Here is a 25,062-nt window from a genome sequence, read left to right on the forward strand (position 1 = left end):
GATAGACATCCATGTGCTGGGCCTGTATGATGGTAATCGGCTTGTGCACAGGCCGTGTGTGGTTAGCAGAGGTGACCAGGGGCAGGCTAGGGTGGAGAGTGGGCAGAAAAGACTACAGTCTCATGGACAGTCGAAACACAGGATGTGTAGGTATGGTAATATTTCACATCAAGAAGATCCAGGGAGGTCTCAGAGCTTATTTAAATGCCTTGGCCTTCTTGATTGATTTACACCATTTTGCTGCCTGTCATCAGGAACCTAGTGAAGGCCAGTTCTTGCTCTAGAGCAGAGGTTCCCCTACCAAGTATCAAATAACCCTGTGACAGGTCATCTAAGACTGCTGGAAAACAGATTCCTAACAGTAGCAAAACTAAAGTGATGAAGTAGCAACAACAAAGACAATTTTATGGTTGGGGGTCACCACAACATGAGGAACTGTATTAAAGGGTCACTGCATTAGGACGGTTGAGAACCACTGCTCTAGAGGGGAAGATCAGCTGTGAGAAGGGGTTGCTCTTCTGCTGTGACTGGATTCCAGAGGATGGAGCAACTCCACGAGATAGGGAGAGTCGTTGCCACTCCTTCCTCATCTCCACCGCCAGCTCCGGCACTAGGACTCCAGCCACACAGCAGTCAACAGCCCTGACATGAAGCAAACAGGAATCCAAGGGACAAAAAGGCAGCTCAGTTTTGTAAGAAACAATATATTTATTTTTCTGACACCACAGCTCTGGTGAGTGGTTTTGTACCAAATTTAATGAAGATTACACAGAACGTTTCACGCATGGGAAGAGGGAGAAAAGGGAAGGAACACAAAATTTAAAACAAAAACAAAATCCTGGATAGCTTTTAGCATCGGTTCCATTCCCACATTAATAAAATTCACTTGGGAATTCCTAAGAAAAGGAGAACAAGAAAGAAGGCGGGCAAGGAAGAGTACACCAGGGCAGGGAAAGCCTGGGAGGGACGAGGCCAGGGGGCGTCCGAGGCAGGGGCGAGGTTCCCGGGAGAACCCCAGAGAACCCGGGTATTGCAGCTGCCACGGGGAAGAGAGGGGGAAAGCAGAGGGTCACCAGCGGGGTCACAGGAAGGAAACACACTTAACCGAGGAACTGAAGGAGGGGAGAGGAGGAGAGGAAACCGTGAGGGTGGGTTTGTATACTGGGAGAGACAGACAGTGCTGAAGAGCACTCGAACTGAAGAACGAATGTCCCAAGCTTCAGTATTTTTAAAAAGAAAAATGTCCCCCCTCCCCCCACCCCTCGCTGAACTCAGTTCCTTTTTTTGTGCTTTTCGTTAATACTCTGCTCTGAGGTCGTAGTTTGGTTTTTCTATACACTGGAGTTGAAAGAAAATAGTCCAAGGTCTGAAGATGGATTCTCCATCTAAAGTAAACAGCCCAGCATTCCTGTTCTCCTCCTGCCCCAAAGACTAAAGTCTCTGCTAAAATCCCTTTTACAATATAGTACAGTACACACACACAAAATAAAGCCCAAATCAAAAGTCAAGAAAACAGAAAAGAATCCTGGGAGAAGCCAGTCCAAAGGACGTAAACACAGAACGGTGCAACACATGACCGATGGCGATTCTCAAACACGGCTACAGATTCCCAAAAGTAGGTGCCGTCACGGGATCCCCACGTCCACAAAAATAATTTTTAAAAAATAAATCTTAAAAAAAACACACCTGTTGATTAAATGAATAATTTGTTTTCCGGTAAATCCATACATTCTTGGTTCCCTCCTCCCTCAAAGCAGCCCCGGGTCCCTCTTCTCCTATTGCATGACCAACAGTAAGGACTCCTGGAACTCCATCAAAGCAGCTCACAGGACCTGGAATCTCATCTTGACAAGGATCGGCACATCCAATCGTAGCAGCTTAAAACATCATGTTTCCTGGGTTGCCAGGTCCTTGGCTAAATCCACCCATGCCCACATCAGCAGCCATGCCCCGGGGCCTCATCTGTGGGGGGATCATGATGTTCTGTTGGGGTCCCATCATGCCCTGCATGGACATCATCATGCCTGGAGAACCCACAGGCCCTGGATGGGTATAGAGCCCAGCAGGCCCCCGATCCTTGCCAGGAATCATGCCCACAGCAGCAGCTGGATTGGTCATCAGGGTGGCTGGGCCGGGCACTGTGGATTGTGCTGGTGACATCATCCGGTGGTGAGGTCCCATCATGCCTTGCTGGAGAAAGGCTGGTGGTCTCATTGGGTTGTGGCCTGGCATGGATGGAGATGTACCAAGAGGAATGTCTGGAGTTCCCACTGGCCCGGGGCCTCCCATGCCAGGTAATGCTAATCCCATTCTAGGGGCTTGATCACTCATCATCCCCTGCATGTGTGAAAACCCAGGTCCAGGACCTTGTGGCTGTTTGCGGCCTGGGACTTCCCCTCGAGGGAAATACTGCAGTGTCTGGCTGGGCTTCTCTGATGGGATAATGCGGGAGAGATCAAACTCAGGTATTCCGGTGGCTCCAGGTCGGATTACCTCCTGCAGATCTGGGTCTGTAAACACGGAAGGCATGCTGTTCCCCAGGACAGTGAAGGAGTCAGGAGCCCCTGGGCCTCCAGGCTTGCAAAGTGCTGGATCTGCTGAACTTTGGGGCAGGTTGCTGGGACGACCAAGGGGTCCTTCTCCTGGGAAACCTATCCCTCCTGGGAAGTTGCCTTGTCCCCCAGTGGGGCCATTGTGAGGGAATGGAACCTGCTGAGGAGGAGACTGTACTGGAGGGAAGCCCTGGGGGAAGCCCATCCGTCCTTGAGGTACCATTGGAGGCTCCTGGGACCCATGTCCCATGATAGGATTGTGTGACATCAAGCCAGGCCCCATTGGGACCCCATGAGGAGGTATGCTGGGTCCCATGGCATTAGGAGAGGGCATTTGATTGGAGTGAGAAAGTGGCTGGGTCATTCCCATCGGGCTGAGGGTTGGCATCGGAACCACGGGATTTGGACCTGAAATTCGAGGATTCTGTGTATTAATGCCCATTCCTAGAAAAATAAAGACATCAAAGGAATCAACTCAACCAAGAGCAACTCATGAAAATGATAACGAATCACACATTAACAAAAACTTATTATGCATCAAATGTGCATTGTGCTGGGAAATACATAATCCCTGTCACCAAAAGTTGGTGACATACTTGGAGGCACACAGGCCAGTAGCACCAGGAAGCAGACAACGTAACACCAAGCCTTTAACTGTATGACTAAAGACAGCATGGAATAGTTTCCTCTAAAAAGGTCTCAGTTCAAATGAACATGGTCTTCTTCACTGGAGACAGTTCAGGATTTGTTTGCGTGGCTCAAGTGTAGCTGGCTTTGGATAAAGGACAGATTGAGTCTCTTAAGTTCAAGTAGCACAAATATCAAGAAGGAAACCAAACAGGTCTTTTTTTTTTCTTCAAGTGGAATTTTATATTGTTTCATATTGCCGTTAAGAGGGTAGTAAAGCTCCAGGTTATAGAACCGTTAAAAGAAAACAGTAACTTCCAGTAGATAAGGAATACTCGCAGTCCTACGGCAGACTCTGAGACACGTAAGTATCTGTTCTCTATGGAATTAAAATCAAATATGGCAGGGCTGTGGCTTCAATCACAGAGCATGTCCTACCCTGGTTAATTAAAGATAAATAAGCAGTATGCCTAATAATCAGAATGAAAGGGGAACCAGATGTGCATGGCTGAAAAGTCATGGCTTCTCTGATGATCAGCGTCACCATTCCACATCACTTCCTGTTAGTGAGTGAGGCTGGCAGGAGTGAGCATAGGAGGGGATGCAGTTAGAACAGGAGGCAAGAACCCGGGTCTGAAGCTGCTTTCCCAGAAAAGCAACCCAGAAGCTTAGAAATGACAGTGCAGGCAGCACATTAAAAAGAGGCTCTGGCCGGGCGGTGGTGGCACACGCCTTTAATCTCAGCACTTGGGAGGCAGAGGCAGGCGGATTTCTGAGTTCAAGGCCAGCCTGGTCTACAGAGTGAGTTCCAGGACAGCCAGGGCTACACAGAGAAACCCTGTCTCAAAAAACAAAAAACAAAAAAACAAAGAAAAAAAAAGGCTCTGTAGTACTGCTGCAGGAGAACCAAAACCTCAAGGCGCCACCCCCCCACCCAAGATCACCACTACAAAACTGAGCACACCCACCCTTCCTTCTCACAGACTCAGAATCATCTGAGCATCAGTCCTCCAGGCTGAGCTTCACATAAAAATTTGACTGGCAAAATTTTCAACTTATTAAATTTCCATCTATGCAGGTCTATGGCTATTGAATAAACACTTTCCAAAGTTCCTGTTTTGCCTTGTACCAGCTCCATGTCTTACCTGGCATGCTATTCATTGATGGCAAGTTGGGCGAGCGAGCTGGAGGGGAGTCATCATCAGAGCTGGCCACAGTCTTGATGGCATCGTGGTATAATGGGGTGGAACTGGGCATTGCAAACTTGGACATTCGAGACATCATAATCGAGAGTGGGTTCTGGGAAAGGGTGGGCTCTGGAGGCATGGTGTAAGGTGTGCTAGAGGGAAGACTTCCGGGGATGTTCACCGAGGCAGGCTGGCTGGCTGTAGGAGGTGGGGGGCCACCTAAGAGAACAAAGCAGAATAGGGCAGGGAATTAGATGTTTCTTGAAGGGTGCTGGGCACTACAGCTCTGACCCAGTGAGGCCGAGAACAAGTCAGATGAACAGGGCAGTGTTGTTAGAGCTGGGGCAGGGGTCAGTCAGTCTTCAGCCGAGCTCTATGTGCAGAGGGAGAGCTCAGTGTGATGGAGCGGTAAAGGATCAGCAGGTGCAAAGATGAGCAGGCCAGGAATGTGCTAGAAATAACTGGCTCCATCTCGGGAAAAACAAGGCTGACAGATAACTGTCTCACTGAAGGGTGCTGAACAAGTGGGTTTCTCTCCCTGGGCAACTGTAATTTAGAGTTCGATTCAGGTATCTGCATTCCAATGAGACAGGAGTGTGCTCGTACCTCAGGCACAAACCCCATCACTCTGCCCAAACTCTTGATTCATTCCCATGACAAACATGTCTGAGGTGGCTGGCGGTTCCATTCAACTGCTAGTGAACTGCCACCCCACAGAGAGAGCCTTTAGCTTGCCAGGGTAAATCGCCTGCTTTATTCTGATTCCAGTGTTTCCCAAGTGGAGATGGCACCGACCCGGTCGTTAACACCCCAGGCTACCTCACTGACCACCTCTGGTCCCAATTCGGGAAACTACCATCATCAGCCAGAGCCTCTCCTAGGAAGAAAATGCTGTAACAAACTGAAGCTGATGTGTGGCTAGAGCAGCTTACCAAGGAGCTTGCTTAAGTTTTCACAGTTGACACATACAGGACTGTCATGGGTCTTAGACAGGGGCCCCCCTCTGCTTGGGCTCGTTATGCTCATTCTTTTGACTGGATGCTAACCCGCTCAAGTGGGCACTGCAGGACTTTAGGAAGCCACACTTAAGCAGTCATCATTCCATTGCACCACCATGGATCCACATGCGAATGTCAGTTATTCAGGGAACTAAGACCATCTCTGCAGGTCTGTTTTCAAGCCTCTCACCAGTCCCTCATACATCATCTTTGCCAGGAATGGATGTTTGCAAATAACTTTACGTAAGCAATGACAGTCATGTACCTTGCAACAAAATTTGACAAAGGCCACTGCCTCTGACTATCCGATCAAGACATAAGTTTCCTTAAAATGCAAACTCAGGTTGTAGCAACCCCTAGCTCCAAGGCGGAAGCATACTCACCTGGCTCTACACTTCCCAGCATGGCTGGGGAGGCCATGGTGAGGGGCGCTTTGTGGTTTGGAGGGATCCCAGGACTCTGAAGGGGAGGTTTGGGAGAGGAGGTCCATCCAGGCGATGGGGCAGGAAGTGATGGAGACTTGAGGTGAACAGGCGAAGCAGCAGCAGACCCCAAGACAGGAGGGGACTTAATGGAAGCAGCAGCAGCTGGGCCTGCCAGCATGCCTGCCAGCTGGGATGGAGTCTGAGGGGACTTGAGGTTCCCCGAGGGTGAGCCCAGCATTGGAGACTGGACTTGGTGCATTGTAGGAGACTTCAGAGGGTTGATGCCTGGGGAGTGCACCTGGCTGCCTGCCACAGAGATATCCAAAGGCTTCCGCCCCAGGCCACGCTGAACTGGAGGAGCTGTGCTGAGGCTAGCGGGGTTACTGGAAGGGTTGAGAGGTAGTGGTGGCATATGACTGAGCCGGCTGTTAGTCCTTTGGTCGGGCCCAATTGGTTCTCTGAGATTCCGCAAGCCACTGTTGCTGCCTGGACCCTGAGACATGGGAAGGAATGGCCTGGGGCCCACACCATACTCCTGCTGAGGGTGCTCACCAAATGGCAGGGGCACCATTTTCTGCTGGGCAGGCAGCATTTCTGAGCTACCAGGGCGTAATTTCATCATATCCTCAGGGCCTGTCCCAGCCTCCCTCATCTTCTGAGGTATCATCTGAGAGCTGGATCCCATGTTGACGTTTAGATTGACATCTCCCTTCATCCCACCAGGAACCATGCCAAACTCAAGTTCCCGACCAGGACCTATCTGTGGAGGCATTCCTTTTGGAAAGTCACCCCGGGAAGGGCTCAGAGGACCCTCGACTGGTATCCGAGGGAAAATGGGGTTACTTCCCGGCTCCATGTGGCGCTGGGAGCCTGGAATCATCCTGTTCATTTCCATGCCAGGCCGGATGCCCTCCATGCTCATCCCTGGGGGGAGAGCCAGCTGCTTCTCTGCCAGCTGCTGTTGAAACATCTCTTCAGACAAGCCTTGGGGGTTTGGAAATCGTTCCCCTCGGCCAGGACCACTGAAGACACCCTGGCCAGGAGGGAAATTTCGACCATCTGGGATTTTTGGCACATCGTCTGGCCAAGTGACTCCAGAGAGACCTGGTCTGGATGACGGGTTGGGCACGTTTGGCCCCTCCATTTCTGAATTTATCATTCCTGCAAACCCAGGAAGGCGCATCTGGCTCCCTGGCATGTTGGGGTGGGGAGCCATGCCCCTTGGGGGCAAAGAATGTGAAATGTTGATACCATCAGGAAATGGCTCTGCCCCAGGCGCCCAGCCTTCACCAGGAGCCATCTGGTATGGAGGGGGAGGCCCTCGGACCACTCCCCGGGGCCCATGCTGATGGACCATCATATCCTGGAGAGAGCACTGCTGGACCACCACCTGCTCCTGTTTCCTCCTCTTCTCTTCATAAAACTCCTGCTGCAGCTTCAGCCATGCTATCTGCTCGGGAGTCATATGGTCCAGGTGGTCGGGTCCTATGGGCCCAGACTGGGAGTTCATAGAAGGTGGAACCATCTCATCTGGAGAAAAGGGCACATCTCTATGTCCTTGAGGGCCAAACGGAGCTCCCACATCTGTCCGGGGCCCAGGACCCTTACCAAGGCTTTGGGATTGAGACATCATGGCCTGTATTGGCCCTTCTGATTTTTTTTGAGGTCCATCTAAAACCCCAGTGTTCTGCTGGGGACCCCCTGTTTGTCCCGCTGTGAATTCTTTCTCATCAGGGAAAAGCATACGCTGGATATCTCTCAGAGTTTGTAAGGAGCGTTCCCGGTGCTCCAGCTGCTCCTGAGATAGGCCATCGGGGTTCTCTCCCAGCGTGGGGGGCTCGCCACTGGACACTGGTGGAGGTGGGGGAGCTTTGGGATCTGCTGAAGAGCTATTGCTCCCCTGGGAAACAGGGGTCACTGCTCGATTGTTGGGTGTTGAGTTTGGCCCAGTACCATCTGGGGGCAGTGGAGTGGAGCTCCCAGGACTGCCCACAGGAGGAATCAGTTTGTTTTCTACCCCAGGACTCTCCCGGTCCAGGGGACGCGGGGCTGCAGCAGGCTTGGGTGCTGGTGCCTGAATGGGAGGAGTTGGCTGCAGTCTGGCATTCTGGGAAGAGTTCTGGTCCTGGTTGGCAGGAGCTGGCGGCTGCTGTGGGAGAGGTTTTGGATCATTCCGAAGGGTGGGCATCTGTGTGTTCTGAAGACAAATAAGATGCCTTGTATCATAATGGTGAATTGAGCAGGACAATTAAAGAAACAAAATATAAAAGTTGTATCCCAGTAACATAAACCTATAGCGATACTTCCTTTCAAATTGCTCATGGATAACCATTTTTTTTTAAAGATGTATTTATTTTATGCATGTGAGTACACCACCATTGCTCTCTTCAGACACACCAGAAGAGGGCATCAGACCCCATTACAGATGGTTGTGAACCACCATGTGGTTGCTGAGAATTGAACTTAGGACCTCTGGAAGAGCAGTCAGTGCTCTTATTTGCTTCACCATCTCTCCAGCCCTAGATAACCATTTTTTAAACCTTATGTCAAACCTTCTTTCCCTTCCTGAAAGTTAGGCCCAATAAGTTCATAAATGTGCCAGGCAAAAGGCACTCTACTGAACACCTCTGAGAGTCTATTTTGAGGGACAGGTTTGAGACTACACGTCTACTGCATACATTTGATTTAAGGAAAGATTAGTCCCTGGGCAGGTGGAAGGTTATACCCAACACCTTCTTTCTGTTTCCTGATTATACAGCCTTCTCCTTATCAACCAAAAGGGCTGATGTTTCCACATGAAAGAAACAAAAATCACATGTGGCTTTGTGCTCTGCCAGTCACAGCAGCAGGGAAGGCAGGAAGGCTGCTCCATGCCACACCTCCTGACAGAGTGATTACCCACTTCCTCCTTGGGTTTCCATGGGCCTGGCGTCTCTGGTTTCTGTTTTCAGTTTGTGATCACTGATTCCGTATTTGATAATTTTTATATTGGCTGTAGTAAGCTAATCTGAAGGCAGGACGTGTCTGTGGAGAAATCCGAGACTGTCTAGCTCATAGTGTCTCAGATCTGTTTTTTTCCCATCAACAAGGCTGTCCCCCCTTTAAGAGGTTGGATGACTGCTGATCACTTAAGGACCACTGCTGCTATACTATATCCTAGATAAAGGCCTATCACCGACAATATGGACACTGTGTTTAGATGATGTCCATGTTTCTGCTCTCAGCTGAGCTGTAATGTTTGCCCGTGGGCAAATCTGGACATGAATCTTTGTGGGCACCTATGCATACGAACAGTTTGTGTTTCATTTACAAGTGTCTACAGTGTACATGTGTTTGTGATCTGAACCTGTGTGTTCTGAACCATCAAAAGCATGTTCCAGGTCTGTGATTTCTTGGTGGAGGACGCCTCTGTTTAGCTGCGATTTCAGTTTGGTATTGCAGCCCAGTCTTGATGAGTTTGCTGTAGGAGGGTACTGATTTCATAAAGCGACTACAGCAGAGGAAACCAATCAAATCGGTCTTTACCAATCCTCCTTTAACTCCTATTCCAAAGTCATTTTAGTACCAGATGAGGCAGAGGTGACAACTGTGTCAGGAACTGTCATAGCATCAATAAAGCACTGGGCTGCACGGCAACACACCCCGGACAAAGGGTTTTTATTGAGCAGCCGAGGGGTGCAGGGCTGGAAAGCACCTTTTCTGAATCCAGGAAAGCACAGGTGCTGCTTGCCCTGGAGATGGAGCCCTCTTTCACACACAAGCTAGACAAGAGGCCATCTAATTTATCTTAAATTATAACTCATCATTTACTGCCATTCAACTTTTTTTCATGTTTAAGACTCATCCCAGGATTGTACTTTACGCTCTTTGAGAGTAAAGACTGTGTCTAGAACTTTTAAATCTCTACCCACCCCCAGCATCTGGTACAATGCCTCTTCACAACAAATAAAAGTTTTGATTACAAGTGGAAGTCTATAAGATTAGAGAATACTTTTTTTTTCTAGTGTAGTTTATACTGGCTGTTTACGATCCAGGGAGGAAACAGACTAACTTGCTATACTTCTGACAATATCAAGCAATTAAAAAATACTCAATGGGCCTTGATTTGAAACAAATAATCATTTGGAGAGTCACCAGATTCTAATCCTGGTGTCATTAGGCTGAGATCTCGCTTTCTTCCAAGTTCTCCAGCCTCTCTCAGTAGAAGCAGCTAGTCGGATGATATGCCTAAGACCTCACAATGGCAGAACTGAGTAAAATACCCAGAGCACTGCATGGTCGCCAAGACTCGTTCCCTTTCCATTTGATTTATTACTGCCCTTCAGCCACTGCAGAACCCTGATGCCATCATTTCAAGGCTAAACAACATACCAGCGGGGCTGTGCTTCTCTCTGTCTTGCTGTTAGAGATGTTCTGGATGTGGAAAGAGACAATGGTTTCAACCTGGCCCTTCAGTACAGCTTCTGCAGCCCTGCAAGACAGATGAGACAATGCACTAGCACTTGTTTCTTCTGTTCCACGAGCTGTAATTCTAGACAAGCTAATGACCCCATGGGGTAAAGGGACTACTAGGAATCTTGAATGAGAAGAAATCAAAAGAAACATACTTTATTATTTATGCTTATCATTTACCATCAAATATCTGAAGTTAGAAGATGGTTGTGAGTGAATGCCTACATAGGCATTAAACCACAAAACAAAACAAAACAACAACAACAAAAAATAAAAACACACTAAAAAGATCAATCTAGTTAGGTGATTCATAGAAAATTCTCATTCACACACCACCTAGGAAAGTCGGATATGGAATCCCAACACCTAGAGATAGAGTAAGACTGTGAAGATCCACATTTCACCTTGGGAGAAAATGAAGAGGGTAAAGTGTATGAAAGTATTCTTGGTACGTAAACAAAAACTCATTACATTATCTAACAACTTGAAACATATATAGCAAAATGTTCACAGTAGCTACTTTTGGTGAATTCCAGAGATTTTTCTTCCTATATTTTCTCATTATTCTATTATAGACATTTACTGTTTGTGATATTTTTTTAAAAAAAGGACACACAGGTTGCAGAAATTTGTATAGTGTACATTCAACCTGCGTTTACATAACCGTCCTCTCCCTCTCCCAACACAGGCAAGGAAGCACGTCAGTAGCTGCCCTGGACAACACAGTAGAGCAACTCTGGTCTCAAAACACACACGGCAAGCTCAACATTAAGACATAGCCACCACTTACTTATTTGCCATCTCAGTAGAAAACACATACACCACTTTGGCTGGCGTCTTCTGAGCAGGTATGGGCTCTGGGGCAGGAGTTTGGCCATGGGAGGGAGTGGAAGACCTGGGGGCTGTTGCAGTTGATGGGGTCATGGAGTGTGGTGTGTGCTGGGACTCCTGGGACTTGATGTGGTCTGCAGAATTACATTCTAAAAGAATGAAAGATTCGCTGTCACAGGGAGAACAGGCGGTTCCTCCCAGCCATCCTGCTAGCATTTAAAGCATCATCACACACAAGTTCCTCGCTAAGAGAAATGATCTCTTTTACTCATATATTTCAAATACTTTTCCCTAAATGACTCATTATGCACCACTCCTCCGTCCTCTCCTGTCTGCAATATATATTAGCATGAACGTCCTTTCTTTCTGGCACTCTTTTTGAAACCTCTTAGACATGACAGGATGCCCCTGGTAATCAAACTCATAGCTCCCTTCTAGTAACTTAGCATTTATCATATTTCATACAGATGGTCTGATGGCTGGCTTTCTAGGTGCCCTCAAATTCTTAAGGATGACAACTATCTGTGCTGCTGTCTGCACCCCCAGGCCCCAGGAGAGTGTTGGGATTCATAACAGGATTTCCAAGAACACTTCAGAAAGGGAGGGGAAAAAGGAAGCGAGAGAGGCAGGAGCGGTTACTCAGGTTCACACTTTCATTTTGGGCTGAGGAAATCTCACTTTCACTTCTTAAACAGTAGCTTCACATTCTGGCCTGCTCTTAAGAATTTTTTTTTTTGTTTTTGTTTTGTTTTTGTTTTACTGTAGGAAGAAGAAAGCCTAAAGCCCCATACCAATACTCTTCCCCGACTTGTTCCATTGTGGTGCCTGCCAAATTTCTACCACATCTGGGAGCCACTCATTCCTGCCACACTGAAATCAGCTGTGACAGCTCTGGACTAGTGCCAGGGCCATTAAGGCTTCCCCTTGTGTTTATCAGTCTGGCAAAGTGGCAACCAGAAAGCACAGAAGGCAAGTCTTGGAGGATTTCTCCAAGGCGGGAATGTCAGAGGAACTGCTCCAGTGTGGGCCGCAGACACAGCTGCCTGCAGCAACTGCTCGACTGAAGGACCACAGTGCAGGCCAGAAATGTGCTTACAAACATGGGCTAGGCCTGTAACATATCTGATCAAGCCATACACCTTCAAGAGCAAGAACAAAGTGTTCTAGACTCGTCTTCAATGAGGAAGAAATGAGAAGCAGTGGTCTATCCTAAGCTGCAAGACTTCCAGGGTCTGCCACCTCCTCTCCCGCTTCACTGACAGCAGCCTCTGGCCTCTACTGAAGGTCAGAAGCCTTCCCCAGGGAACACCTACTTCCCTCTGAGTCTCAAAGATCTTGTAGACATACCTTTAATGTCAGAGTCATCGTTTGGAGTCCCAGGATCTCTCTGATCAAAGGAGTCGGCCGAAATACTTCGCTCCCTTTTCCCCTTGCCCTTGGCACCATTTCCAGCCCCATTCTTCAGCCCCATGCTCCCACCTGGGCCAGGGAGTGCTTTAGGGGTATGGCCCCCACTCTTGGAGTCACAGGGGGATGGCTGGGATTGGCTGGCTGAGCCCCCCGGTTTACCCTGATTGGAGAATTTGGAATCCAGCTGGGGGTTTCCAGATGGGGACATCACTGTAGGGGGACGGACCATCACCTCCTGCTTTGACTTAGGGCTACTAAAAAAAAAAAAAAAGACAAATAACAAAGAGAGATCAGATACCAGATACAGTCAGTACAAACTGTTGTTTCTAAAATGGGTTAAAGAGCCCCTGCATGCTGCACCTTGCCCACTTGCTTGTCCCTGTCACCCTGCCTCCCATCTTAGAGCTATCAACAGAGAGGAGGATCAAACAGAATGGCCTCCAGGTCACATAGGGACCTATCTCTAGGGTCTCTGTCAATAAAGGACAACTGTTTCTATGTACATAGAAAAGTGACTCTCACACTAAGACTGGCTCAGAGTAAACAGACAGACATCGTTAAGATCAAAATACTACCACCCCCAGGATCATGACAAGGAACAGCTGTAACTGAAAGCCTAGCTCCTCTGTGGGAACAAGCAAGCAGGCCCAGGAGGGCAGAAGGAAAACCCACTGGAGTTGTCAGGTTAGGGAAATCCTCCAGTGCCCAGATCCCTTCCAACAGCAACATGGCACCAAAGCAGGGCAGGCAACCTTTGCTCCAGGGAAGATGCAAAACATTCTTTTAAATAACTGGGTACTGAGAAACGCAGCGGGGCCTCTAGGTGGTGGTTGGCGGTGGCTTAGCTCCAGGACCTCATTACTCTATGCCTCACACTCCTCAGATGGTGCTGGCTGGCCTTTAAGGTCTTTCTGCTTGTGTTTTGAAAGGGTGGGGAAAGGGTACAGGTGGGAGATATGGGAATGGTGGCTGAGAGAGTAGCCCAGAAAAATTCCACTTGTTACTGCTCAGTAAGTTTCCTTTCTTTGCCATGTGTGTCCACTCTGCTTCTAACTGTGCACAGGGATGCAGCAATGAGTACATGTGGTGCCCATGAGTGAGAGTGAGGCCCTGCCTCTTACCTCTGTGTGTTTCCTGATGGTGAGCTCCTCACTTTAGGGTTACTGGGATGCATTGATTGAAATCCTGAGCTCTCAGTCACTAACTGGGACAGGCTCACCGAGTTCCTCTCGGGCTACAGCACAAGTAGCTGCTAGGGGCAGAGGCGGGTGCCCACTGCTTGCTTGGTGTGTCCCTTAGTGCTGGCTGCCTGCTCGCCTTTTTCCTCTTTGTCTTTCTCTGCTGTGGAAGTGGGTCCTTCCCCCTTGAAGTTCCAGCATTCTCTGAGTGTGTGCCTCCTGCTGCTGAAGGAAAATCTCGCATCTCCGGGGCACACTACAGGAGGAGGACACACAAGGCAAGAGGTGAGAGTGAAAGCAAACACAGAAAACACCTTTCTACAGGATCATCTGGACAGGACAGCTGGGCATGCCTCTGCTCCTGCTGGGTAAAGGAGAAGTCCTGCTGCAGCCATCAGCTCTGGTGCTTAAGCAATTGAAGGGGAATAAGAATTTCTGATAAGCACACAAGCCTCCCATCCCAGCAACGTGTGTTTGCGGGAGAGAAGAGGGATTTAAATTAGCTGTTTACTCTCCCCTGTGTTTATTTCTGAATGTAACAGTCTCAATGGATTTGGGGTGTCTGCCCCCTCCTCCAAATAATGCTTTGAGACCACTGGCACTGACCGCTGATGTTGGGCGGTGGTAGCAAACAATGGCAGAGATGTATAACAAACCAATGCCAATTTCAAATTATGTAGCAAATTATTGATGCTTTTACTCTTTAGGCTTGAGAGTGATGGGGCACTGAAGGAGACTCTTCTAAAAACAAACATTAAGCTAATACCAATACAATCAGTTCTGCCCCCCGATTTCCATGATTCTTCTATTAAATTATGCAGATTTTGTAACTGTGTTCTCACCTTAATGACAGGGACATGGGCAAGCATGGCAATGAGCCACAGTTTGGAAGGTAAAGGAATATCTTTGAAGGCTAAGATATTTTTTTGAGCCAATTTGCAAGGCTAATTCGAAGCATAAAGGTCAATAAAATATTATCAAAGCTGGCTATGGAACAAATGAAATAGCCTTTTATGTAGGGAAGCCTAGACAGTGGGGGAGGGAAACATGGTATACTCGAAGTTATGGGTGCCCCCAGGAGTTCCACGACCATCTTTTTGTAGCCACCATGACCGGTGCTTCCCTCTCTACCTGCTGACCAAGGATGAGACTGACAGAGGAGAGGGTCAGGTGCAGGGTTAGTGGCTGGAAAAGGAGCTGGAAACAGCTCGAGTGTCATAGGTTGCACATATTTTTGAGAGTCTCAATCAGGAGGATCTGTAGTTATTATTTAGGTTGTGGTGGTTGTATGAGAATTGTCAAGTGCAAAAGTCCTTCAATTAGGCATTCTCAATGGTCCCAACTATTTTCCCTGTGCCAGTGAAGGAGATTTAGAGTTTTAAGTAGACACAATTACATCTTTTCCTTTTTAAATAAAGGAGACAGGAAGGAGAACTAGGAGAAGATATTCTAAAGCAGTTCTGTGTTCTAAAGGACATGTCGATCTTAACCATAATCAAGGTCATGTTTCTAACCCTCACACCCTCTGTCTTTTTTTCTGTTGAATAGTTTGAGTTACAGGGTGGAATATAGTTGTCAAATGTGGAAAATTAAGATCATAAACCTTTTTCTACATTCTTATTAAAAAATAGGAATCTTATTAAAGATTTCCTAAACCTTCCTAGTAAAGTCAGAAGCAGCAGATGAAGCCAGCCCTGAGTGGCCTCAGCCAAGGTTGCCCTCAGGCAGAGGAAAGCGGTCAGCACCTAGACACGCTGCCGTAACTTGTGGTACTTTCTGTCTGCATCTACTGCTCGGCCACTAGCACTCAGCAATCCTTTGTGTGTATTTTCTTCCCTGTGAAGACTGTGTTCTTTGAAGACAAGAACCGTATTTTAAGTTCTCTGGTTTCTCTACACTTCTCAGCATGAGGATGCGGCAGGCATTACAGTAGGTAGAGACTTATCAGCCTCCCGAGAGAACAGAGACACCTGGTGTTTGTACTGTACTCTGCTTCCCAGGCAATGCAATGCAAAATACATCACAAATATCAAATTGCCTCATTAATCTGCCAGGTACTTATGATGAGCTGGTAGCAAAGATTATTTGTAATAATGATAACACGAACATAAAACATGTTGGTTTTCAAAGTACTTCTACATACCATTTCTTATTCTCTCAATGTGCCTGACCTTGATACACAGGTATTTCCCACGGGTACGAACCAGAACACACAGGCACACACAAATGGCCAACCAGTGTTTTCAGACCCTAGTCCTCCTTCCTCAACCTTACTTTCTGGATGGACAGACAGAACAGAGGCTAAAAAGAACATGAGGCCTCGTGCAAAGACTGAGAATAAAATCCAGGCTTCTGATTCCTAACCTAAGAGAAGTGAGATGAGGCCTGACTTTAGATTGCCCCTCTGAGAGAACAACCAAGCAAAAACTACCAAATGTCTTATGAGAGCCTCAGATCTACTCCCATGATTCTCTTCTCCAGACTACCTGACACTTTTACTAAGCCCCGGGCATTGTTCTAATAACCACAGAATACACACGCCAACTCATTCACAGCAACCCTACAAGACAGCTATTACTACTTCATCTTAATGATGAAATTACTGTTCACTCTACTGGTAGTAGAGGTAGCGTCTGGCCCAAGCCCCAAGCCTGAAGTGTACTCTTTACATGGCAATGCCATGACTGGGAAGAGGAGCTAGTCAGTCTTTCATCAACTCTCACTGTGACGAGCACCACTCTGGAGCATGCTCAATGGCTCCTTCTGCCAGGTACCACTTTGTACCTTCTCCATCTGCTCCCATTTACCCACCATCTTCCTCCCTCTCTAACCATAGCTTATGGGTTACTGGTATTTTCTTCTATTTGTTTTGTCTTAATGCAGTGTCTCATTCTATAGCTCTAGATGGCTTGGAACTTGCTATGTAGATCACGTTGACAAAGAACATGCTTTGTCCGGCTTCTACATCCTGAGTGCTATGATTCCTCTCTGAGGTCCTAGCTATGACTTAAGAGGAAGAAGACAGTTTACCACGTGGGCCATCCCTCACACTAAACCAGCAAATCTTTTTCCCAGAGTACCCATCAATTGTTGCTCCATTACATTCAAGACAAACAATAACAAAATCCAATCATTTTTCTTCAAAGCGCAGTCCACAGGAGGAATGGCTCATGCCTAGGGTTGCTCTGCCTGCTGAGGGCTCTTACTCTGTTCTCTGGCCATCCCTTCTATCTGCTGTGTCCATCAGACCTTTCTAATTAGCATTCAGACCACTGTAGTGTCCTTTTAGCACTGAAAAAAAAAATAAACGGGGCTAGGGACTTGCCCCCAACCTGACAACATGAGTTTGATCCCTGGGACCTATACACTGAAAGGAGAGAACCAAGTCCAGGGGGTTGTCCTCTGACTCCACAGTTGTGCCATGGCAACACATGCACCCACACACAGTCACACATAGAATAAATAAATACATGAAAAGAAACAAGTAAGTTAAGCAAACCAAAACCAGTTTAGGCTTCTACTCCCCTCAGAGCCAAGCTTCTCTATAAAGGTGACAGGAGGCACAATGTTCTCTTGCCATTCACCTTCTACCATAGGAACTAACTTCCATCCGCAGATTACAGTACCAGTTTCTGTGAGGTTACCCCAGCCTCTGGTCTAACATCTCACTCCATCATCCATCAGGTGTGTACACGGTAGCTATAAATGTTCTGGTAACCCAATATAAAAATAAAAACCTACTTAAAACATTACATGACTTTTTTTGTTCACTTAAAAAACTCTCAATTACGTGGTTCTCAAGCAGGAGCTCTATAGATGACAAGGTTGTCACTTGAGAGCAGAAGGTTGGACACTGGGCCAGTTTTGCAAGCTGTTCCTTCCTTTTCAATCTGCTGGCTCCTCTCGCCTCTCCAGCTACTCCTTGTGTGTACACATCCCAAGTCCCCCTTCCTCTCCCCACTCTAACACCCGAATCCCACAAGACTCCACACTGGGCTCTCTTATTTGTTGAGTTCCTGTTATGCCAACAACTCCCAGATTCACACATCTGGGTTGGCTTGTACTCTGCAGGCCTGCAAACACATCGGCTATCTGACATCTCCCTGGATGGCTCAAAACTGACGGGACTGGACATGAATTATTCACCTTAGTATAGTCTTCCTTCCAAAACTATTCTCCATGCAGTTAAATGGCTCTTCCATTTACCTAACATAAAGTCACAGGTCAAGTGTTTCTTCTTCAGAGAAGGATTCCTTAAACCCACCCACATACATGAAATCCTTCATTAAGGTCTTCTGGCACCTTGGGTTTCTGCACCGTTTTCCTCAGGTTTTCTAACTGTATACCACAATGCGATCACCTGTACAACATTCCTCGTAGACGCTAGCTCCATGAAGTAGGACCACAACCAACTAGTTTCCTTTCTTCCACTCCTAGCATTTACTCAGGAGCCTAGAACATTAGGTATTTGTTCAAAGACTATCATTCAAGAAAAGGAGATGAGTGTATGGAAGAGGCAGCCTCACAGAGGCTTCTCTCTCTCGAGTCAGGGGTAGTCTGTGTAATCTGGCTGGTCTGAAACTCTCCAAATAGACTAGTCTATCCTTGAACTCACAGACATCTACCTGCCTCTGCTTCCCCAGTGCGGGATTAAATACCTGAGCCACTACATCTGCTCCTCACTGCACAATTCTTTTCCCCCCTGAAACAGGGTTTCCTGGCTGTCCTGGACCTCATTCTGTAGAACAGGCTGGCCTCGAACTCAGAGATCTGCCTGCCTCTGCCTCCCAGCGCTGAGAGTAAAAGTGTGCGCCACCATTGCCCGGCTACTGCACACTTCTTAACAACTAAGATACAGAATGTACCCAAGCATCTATCCAGTGATGATGTAAGAACTACGGCACATCCCCCTGCCACTGGGACTATTTGGCCTTTAAAAAAAAAACCCATTGTAATCCTGTCATTTGTAATAGCACAGATGAATCTGGAGGACATTAAATAAGCCAGGCACAAAAAAAGCAAATGCCACATGATCTCATACACTTTTAACAAGTTGAACTCAGAAGCAGGTAAGAGAATGGCAGTTGCTGGAGGGTAGGGTGGGGGGGCCAGAACTGAGTGACGGAAAGAAAAATATCAACTGTTGAGGAAAGCTAAAGCTTTGTGTAAAGCTCTCACTCCCAAGCCAGGCATGTTCCCATGGTACCATCCGACTCTACTCACCAAAACCCCAAGGGTCACGACACTGCAGACTTCATCCTGGGGGTGAGGAGTCAGAGTGCCTTCCTCAAAGGTGACCCTCACCTAGAAGAGAATAAAGTGGGTAGGCATTCCAAAGAAGATCTGAAAACAGCAACAATATCAACGTAACAACCGCTAAGCATCTTAAGGGAAAAACGGGTTTCCTATTTCCTCTGGGGTTTTAAATAGGAGACTACCATCTTACATGCAAACAAGCAAAGGATGTTAAAGGATGGATACAGTACATGTAGCTATTTCAAGGCCCTTGAGGTGAGGTAGTTAAGTGTAAATACGATCAACTTTTCTACTTTTGAAATTTCCAGGCATTTAATGAAAAAAAGAGAAAGCCCACATTTTTTTGCTTCCATGCATCTTCCTAGTACAGAGACTGGATGTTGACTCTGAAGATGCAAAGAGACAAAACACCAGACGTACATCTGAATTTACAACCTTAGGGTCGCGCACCACTACTCCTTCTGCAGAGCTGCAACTCTACGCAGCAACAGCTGGTAAGAAAAATGTGTCTCCATACTTTGTTAGGAGCTTAGGTCTGAACAACCCTGCTTTTATTAAGCACCTACTGTGTGCAGAGTGAAGTGCTGACCTGAGGAATGCTGATAGCCTGTAAGATTTCCAACATCAGTCTCTGTAGACTAGACCTGTAATGGCCCAAACAAATTAAACTTATTTATTTAATCTATGTGTGCATGCATGTGCCACAGTGTATGTGTGGAGGTCCAAGGAAGATTTGTGGGAGTCAGTTCTCTCCTTCCACCATAAATGTTCTGGTCCTGAGAGTTCAATGCAAATTGTCAGACTCAGCACAGGCGCCTCTATGGGCTGAGCCATTTCACTGCAGAAGCTAGTTTCGTGATTTCAAAGGAAAACAAAAGTTCTAGAAGGTTGAGAGCCAAATTATTTAGGGAATCTTTAAAAGGGCACTCTATAGGATTAGCCAAGTTTCAAGTAAAGTCACAAACTAATTTGACTGCGCTCAGAATCAAAATTCCAGCTTCAGCTCTTCCCATGATGCGTTTCCCCCCCTTCCTGCTCCAAGGAGTCAAGTTTATTAGAACTATGTCATGTTTAACAAATTTCATTTCTGCGCTATGACCACTACACCATAAAAGGCACAGCATCCTAGAATGTGGAACTAAAAGGTCTTAAGATTCCATTCCTAGCTCATTCTTAACTTCTGGTGTGCCAACAACCAAACGGCTTCTTCAAGCACACAAAAGACAGAGCCCACCTCTCTCCAGACTGTAGAAGAGAACAAATGATTCAGTGGGCACATGCAGAAAGCCTCAGTTCCCACGAAACACTACTGTGTGTTTTAGCATTCACGGGGCAAAAATGCCACTGATTGTCCTTCAATGGCTACTAAACTTTAATAAAACAAAAATTCATATTAAGGAAAAGAATTCTGACAAAATTCAAATGTTCAAAGTAAATCCTAAGTACCGCCGTTAAGAATACTGGCCACCAAAGTACTGTTGTACACACTGAGCCCTCTCTGTGAAGTGTTCCTAGAGTACCAGCTACTCCCCTATACCTCATCCAGGGCCCTGGCACTATCCTTACTATTTAACATCTCGAAAACAGTGTCACTGCTATCGTTAGACAGGGAACTCCCTGAGGATGGTGTCAATCACCATCTTAGCACCTGGTACCCAGCAAAACCCAACAAATGCGGCTGATAGGTGTATTACAGTGAGCTTGCTCCTCGTAGCTCACATCCACACAAACCCAAGGGGACATGATAAATGCCAGCTTCACTTGTCCCTGTCTGCCTTTCTCCACAGCCTTCTGCAGCTAGTCAAGCACAAGGCCGGGGTCACACAAAACCCAGGGTAATGACTTAGTTGTGACTTGCATCTGACTTGATGACTTGTACTTTGGAAAACTTCTAGAATCAAGAGCAGCCCAGTGGGCTGTAAAGATGGCTCAGCCATCAACGGTTAGGCTCACAACCAAAAATATAAGAGCAGCCCAGTTTTACCTCCTAAGCTAACCCCAGAGACAAAAATCCGACACACTCAAGCTTAAGTCACAGAGGTTGTGGCTTAAGGTAAGGTTTTTACCTTTCAAGACGTCCACTCTGCTTTGTCCTCTACATTGGGGCGGGGAGGAGCTTACAGAGAAGAAGAGCTGTCACCTCGCCACACAGGAATGGTTAGGTCAATGTGAAGTGACACCAGTTAGTGCCACATCCAAGTCCTAAGATGACAAGAAGAAAGGAAAAGTTCATATCTAAATTCACACTGACTCCAAGGCAAACTCCCCACTCCTCCCTACTCCCTATTCCTTCCCACTCCCCACTGTGCTGTGGCCAAACCAAAGACACCTGGGGAAGAAAGAAATTAGTCAAAAATGGGAAAAGAAGGCAATCCCCTGAAAACTTCACATACAAGTCAGAGAAAGGGGATAGGAAACGAGGGAACCACACGTGTAACGGAGACTAGGGAACTTGGGAAAAACAAAATAAACAAAAGCATCCGTTGAGGTCTTGTTTTTACCCTTTTGTACAACCAAGAATGGTCGGCACAGGGTGCAAAGTGACTTTCGGTTTTTCATGTGGTCTCTTCATCCATTCTTAGCATAATGGAGATACTTAAAAATATTACAAAGCCCAAAGTGTATGCAGATTTAAGTTAACTGTTAAAATTCACAGTATTAAAAAAAAAAAATCAGACTCAGTTGGTCTAGGGTAGTTCTTAACTCCATGATTCACAGCTCTCAAGGAATCTGTATGTAGGAGAGGAGAGGGAGCTTGAAGCCCTCAGGGAATAACACAGATCATCATTTTGCCTAATCTGTAAGTAACAAAGTTAGCGCAGCCTTCAACAGTGGGTGTAGCATTGGCAATACCGGGACTGTGCCGCCAACAACACCACATCACATCAGCTGAAGATTCACTGATAATGACACATGCTCTTCCCTCATCACTGCTTCAAAACCAGTCTCCTTAGACATTACTCAGTGTGTGACAAAGAGGCACACATTACCACACCACCGTGAACATTTTGACAGCTCATCTGTACTTCTATGTCTTACATCTCATGCATTTAGGAAACATTCTCAGATGGGATGCTGTATCATTTCATTGCCAGAGTACCAGGGCAGAAAAACACCAAGAACCCCAGAGTTAGAACAAGAAAAGCTTCCAGAGACTTTGTCATCACATTTGTGAAAGCGGAAGAGAGAATAGGACCACTTTATCCAAACTATCTCATGGCTGAAGACGACAGACTAGGCAGGAAACCAAAAACTATGCCTTAGGCCACTCAACACAGGGTGCCTGCAGCCCAGGCCAGCCAGCATCTACCTTCTCACATGCCATGCCAACTTTTGCTCAGTATTTACAATTACCATCAAAATCACTGTCCTCCCACTAAACACTCATCTTTCAAAATTAATATAAAACCCTCAATTCAGACAACAGACCAAAACAAGTATACAAAACTTTTTGTTCTTTAATTAACCATATTACTCTGATTGAAAGAAAGTTGAATTTGGTCTGTTAGTGAGGCAGTTGAAGTAAGATTTTTAAAAAGTTATACTACATAATCACTCATCTTCAGAGGCATTCAAAGAACTTTCTGGACAGGCATTAACTGGCTAGACTAGAAGGCAGCTACGAGTGGCTGGAGCGGGCAGTCGCCACTCCATAAGCAGCAACATCAGGAAACACTAGAGATTTGTTCAAAGTAAGTCATCCAGAGAGCTAACATCTTGATTCCAAGTTCAAGGCTTTTCACCACAGTGCCAGGTCACCACGATCCAATATTCAGCTGGTTACAATGCTTGTGAAAGCCCTGGGTCTTCCCCCCCTAGCATTTTTTGGGGGTGGTTTACAGCAGCAGGTATTTCTGAAGGCTACAGGGAAATAACCCATAGAAGAAATTCCAACATATATAAGTTTGTTTTTGTTTTGATTTTTTTTTTTTTTGGCTTGTGCTGCTTAACTAGAATCAAGAACAAATATCCCTTTTGCTCAAGAACCAGTTCCATGATGCTTGCTTGCTCTATAAATAGACAACTATACGGAAATTGTCCTTTCATCTTTAAGCCAATGACTTTCCTATCCAACTATCATCTGTTGAAACTATGATATTCAGCACATTGATTACAAAGACTTTCAAGGCTCAATATCCAACTTCTAGGTCATAAAGCTATCAAATGTGATACACACATCTCCATTATTTCTTTAACTTGTCCAAAGCACCAGCCAGTTAATAGACCCCTCATTCCTCAAAGCATGTTTGCAACACCTGAACGAACAGACCCTCTTCTTAATCCATACTTAGCAATAGTATAGGTCTTCCTCAAGAGAAGAAAGACTTTGTTACTGGTCCCCAGGACTATCAGATTTGCACACAAACATTTCTTCATGATAAACTCCTCAATGACTAGTGTCCAGTCAAAAGCTTTTTTTTTTTTTTTTGAGACAGAGTTTCTCTGTGTAGCCCTGGCTGTCCTGAAACTCACTCGGTAAACCAGGCTGGCCTCGAACTCAGAAATCCGCCTGCCTCTGCCTCTCAAGGGCTGGGATTAAAGGCGCGCCACCACGGCCCAGCGAAAAACTTTCAAACCAACCAGTCATACTGAAAAACCTCCAAGTCACAGGTTCTGCAGTCTTACCTTCCAACATCTCAACTGTTTCACTACCTACTCTTCTTACCTGCTATAACTAATCACTGTGTTCCTTACACAAGAGCCCAAATCTCTGTCCCCAAAACAACCATTTAATTCCACAATATACCAAACGCTAACAAATGCACCACCACATTGACTTTCACTGGCGGGGACTGACTTGTGCTTGCTTCAACTAAAGTCTAACTTTGTATCCACTGCATCCTGCCTTGGACTATCTCCATGGAGGCCTATTTGCATCCATTTTGCTACCCTATCTAATGACTTTGACTCCAATCTTGGCCTCAGAATCACTCTTTAACATTAAAAAAAAAAAAAAAAAAAAAACCTCTTCCTTACCTCCAGCAGACCAAGGCTCTTGGAGGACAGATTTCAAGCTTTCTTTCTCATCCTTGGCAGCTTTAACACAAGGTTCCCAGCAACCTTATGTTACTACAGGCCTTGGTCCTTCCCTCTGGACTTAAATCACCAACTCTGCGACTTGTTTCCCTTAGGATATCTCCATTTCACCAAGCTCACCCAACACTTACCCGTGACATCTTAATAGTCTTTGCAACTTTCAAAGGCCAGCCAGCCTCTAGGGCTCCAATTTGAAAACCACTGGTGTGTTCTACGACCCCCCACAATGACTCAGTGACCTAAACGTCGCCAACTCACCTGCTGGAAACCCTTTACAACTCAGACATTCCTCTAGGCTTTCACCTCCCCCAACCCTTCAACAAGTCACTGGTCTGCGGAGTCCCCTTTCTCCCCGCTACGCATCTCCGGGGTCTTACAGACCCCACCAAACTCAACCAGAAATTCCTAATTTCGCGCGCGCTTTCCTCTCCATCGCCCCTCCATCCCAGGACCCCGAGACCGTCATCTCCCCTCAGGTAACCTCTACAAGCTTTGGGACACAACCTCTAAAACCCCTAGAGATGCCCCGGTCTCTCCCACAGCTTCCGAGGCTCCCCCGCCTCCCCCAACAGGTTCCTCTAGACTCAACTCGCCAAGCCAGCGCCCCGACCCCCGGAGGCCCCCGGCCACACGCGCACGCGGACCCGGCCCCCGCCGCGCCGGCCCGCCCCTCCCCCTCCCCGGGGCCACTTACCCCGGGCCGGAGCGGGGGAGGGGCGGGCGCGGGCGGGGGCTGTGGTCCCGGGCTGCTCTCAGCCCCGGGGGGCCGGGGCCCGGACCAGCGGCAGCAGCGGCGCAGCGTCTCCCCCCGGCGGCGGCAGCGGCGGCGGCGGCGCCGTCCCACTCCCGCAGGCACACATAGGCTCCATTGTCCGCCGGCGCCTCCCCCTTTCCGGCTCCCCCTCCCAGACCCGCCCCTTCCCCCTCCCCTCGACCCTCCCCCAGCCGCACCGTGCCACGAAAGGTACCGCGGGCCCCGCCTCGGACGCGAGCGGAGGCGCGCCCCTCCCCCGGCCCGCCCGGCGGGGAATGGGGCCCTGGCCCCGCCGCCGCCAGGGCCCGCCCCCTCCGGGGGAATGGCACCCGTCCCCCTCCCCGAACGCGATCGA

At 47.4% G+C, this 25,062-nt stretch overlaps 1 protein-coding gene across 10 annotated transcripts in view; it reads right to left on the minus strand.

Annotated features, from left to right (window-relative positions):
* Positions 1–684: 684 nt before the first annotated feature.
* The window catches only part of Bcl9 (BCL9 transcription coactivator), an 89,806-nt gene continuing 65,428 nt past the window's right edge, over positions 685–25,062 (minus strand). The window contains exons 1-10 of one of the 10 annotated variants that reach the window (XM_031374923.1): positions 24,648–24,847; positions 20,983–21,118; positions 18,884–18,964; positions 13,604–13,916; positions 12,420–12,736; positions 11,032–11,221; positions 10,161–10,260; positions 5,748–7,986; positions 4,325–4,585; positions 685–2,996 (exon numbers count right to left, since the gene is read on the minus strand). In XM_031374923.1, coding sequence (XP_031230783.1) covers positions 1,879–2,996; positions 4,325–4,585; positions 5,748–7,986; positions 10,161–10,260; positions 11,032–11,221; positions 12,420–12,736; positions 13,604–13,656 — 4,278 coding nt within the window. In that variant the 5' untranslated portion in view covers positions 13,657–13,916; positions 18,884–18,964; positions 20,983–21,118; positions 24,648–24,847 and the 3' untranslated portion in view covers positions 685–1,878. Of the gene's footprint in view, positions 2,997–4,324; positions 4,586–5,747; positions 7,987–10,160; positions 10,261–11,031; positions 11,222–12,419; positions 12,737–13,603; positions 13,917–18,883; positions 18,965–20,982; positions 21,119–24,647; positions 24,848–25,062 lie in introns of those variants that run through there. The other 9 variants (XM_031374930.1, XM_031374928.1, XM_031374925.1 and 6 more) reach the window with 9 other exon arrangements.

Source organism: Mastomys coucha, unplaced genomic scaffold, assembly GCF_008632895.1.
Source record: "Mastomys coucha isolate ucsf_1 unplaced genomic scaffold, UCSF_Mcou_1 pScaffold16, whole genome shotgun sequence".
In the NCBI taxonomy this organism is placed as follows: domain Eukaryota; kingdom Metazoa; phylum Chordata; class Mammalia; order Rodentia; family Muridae; genus Mastomys; species Mastomys coucha.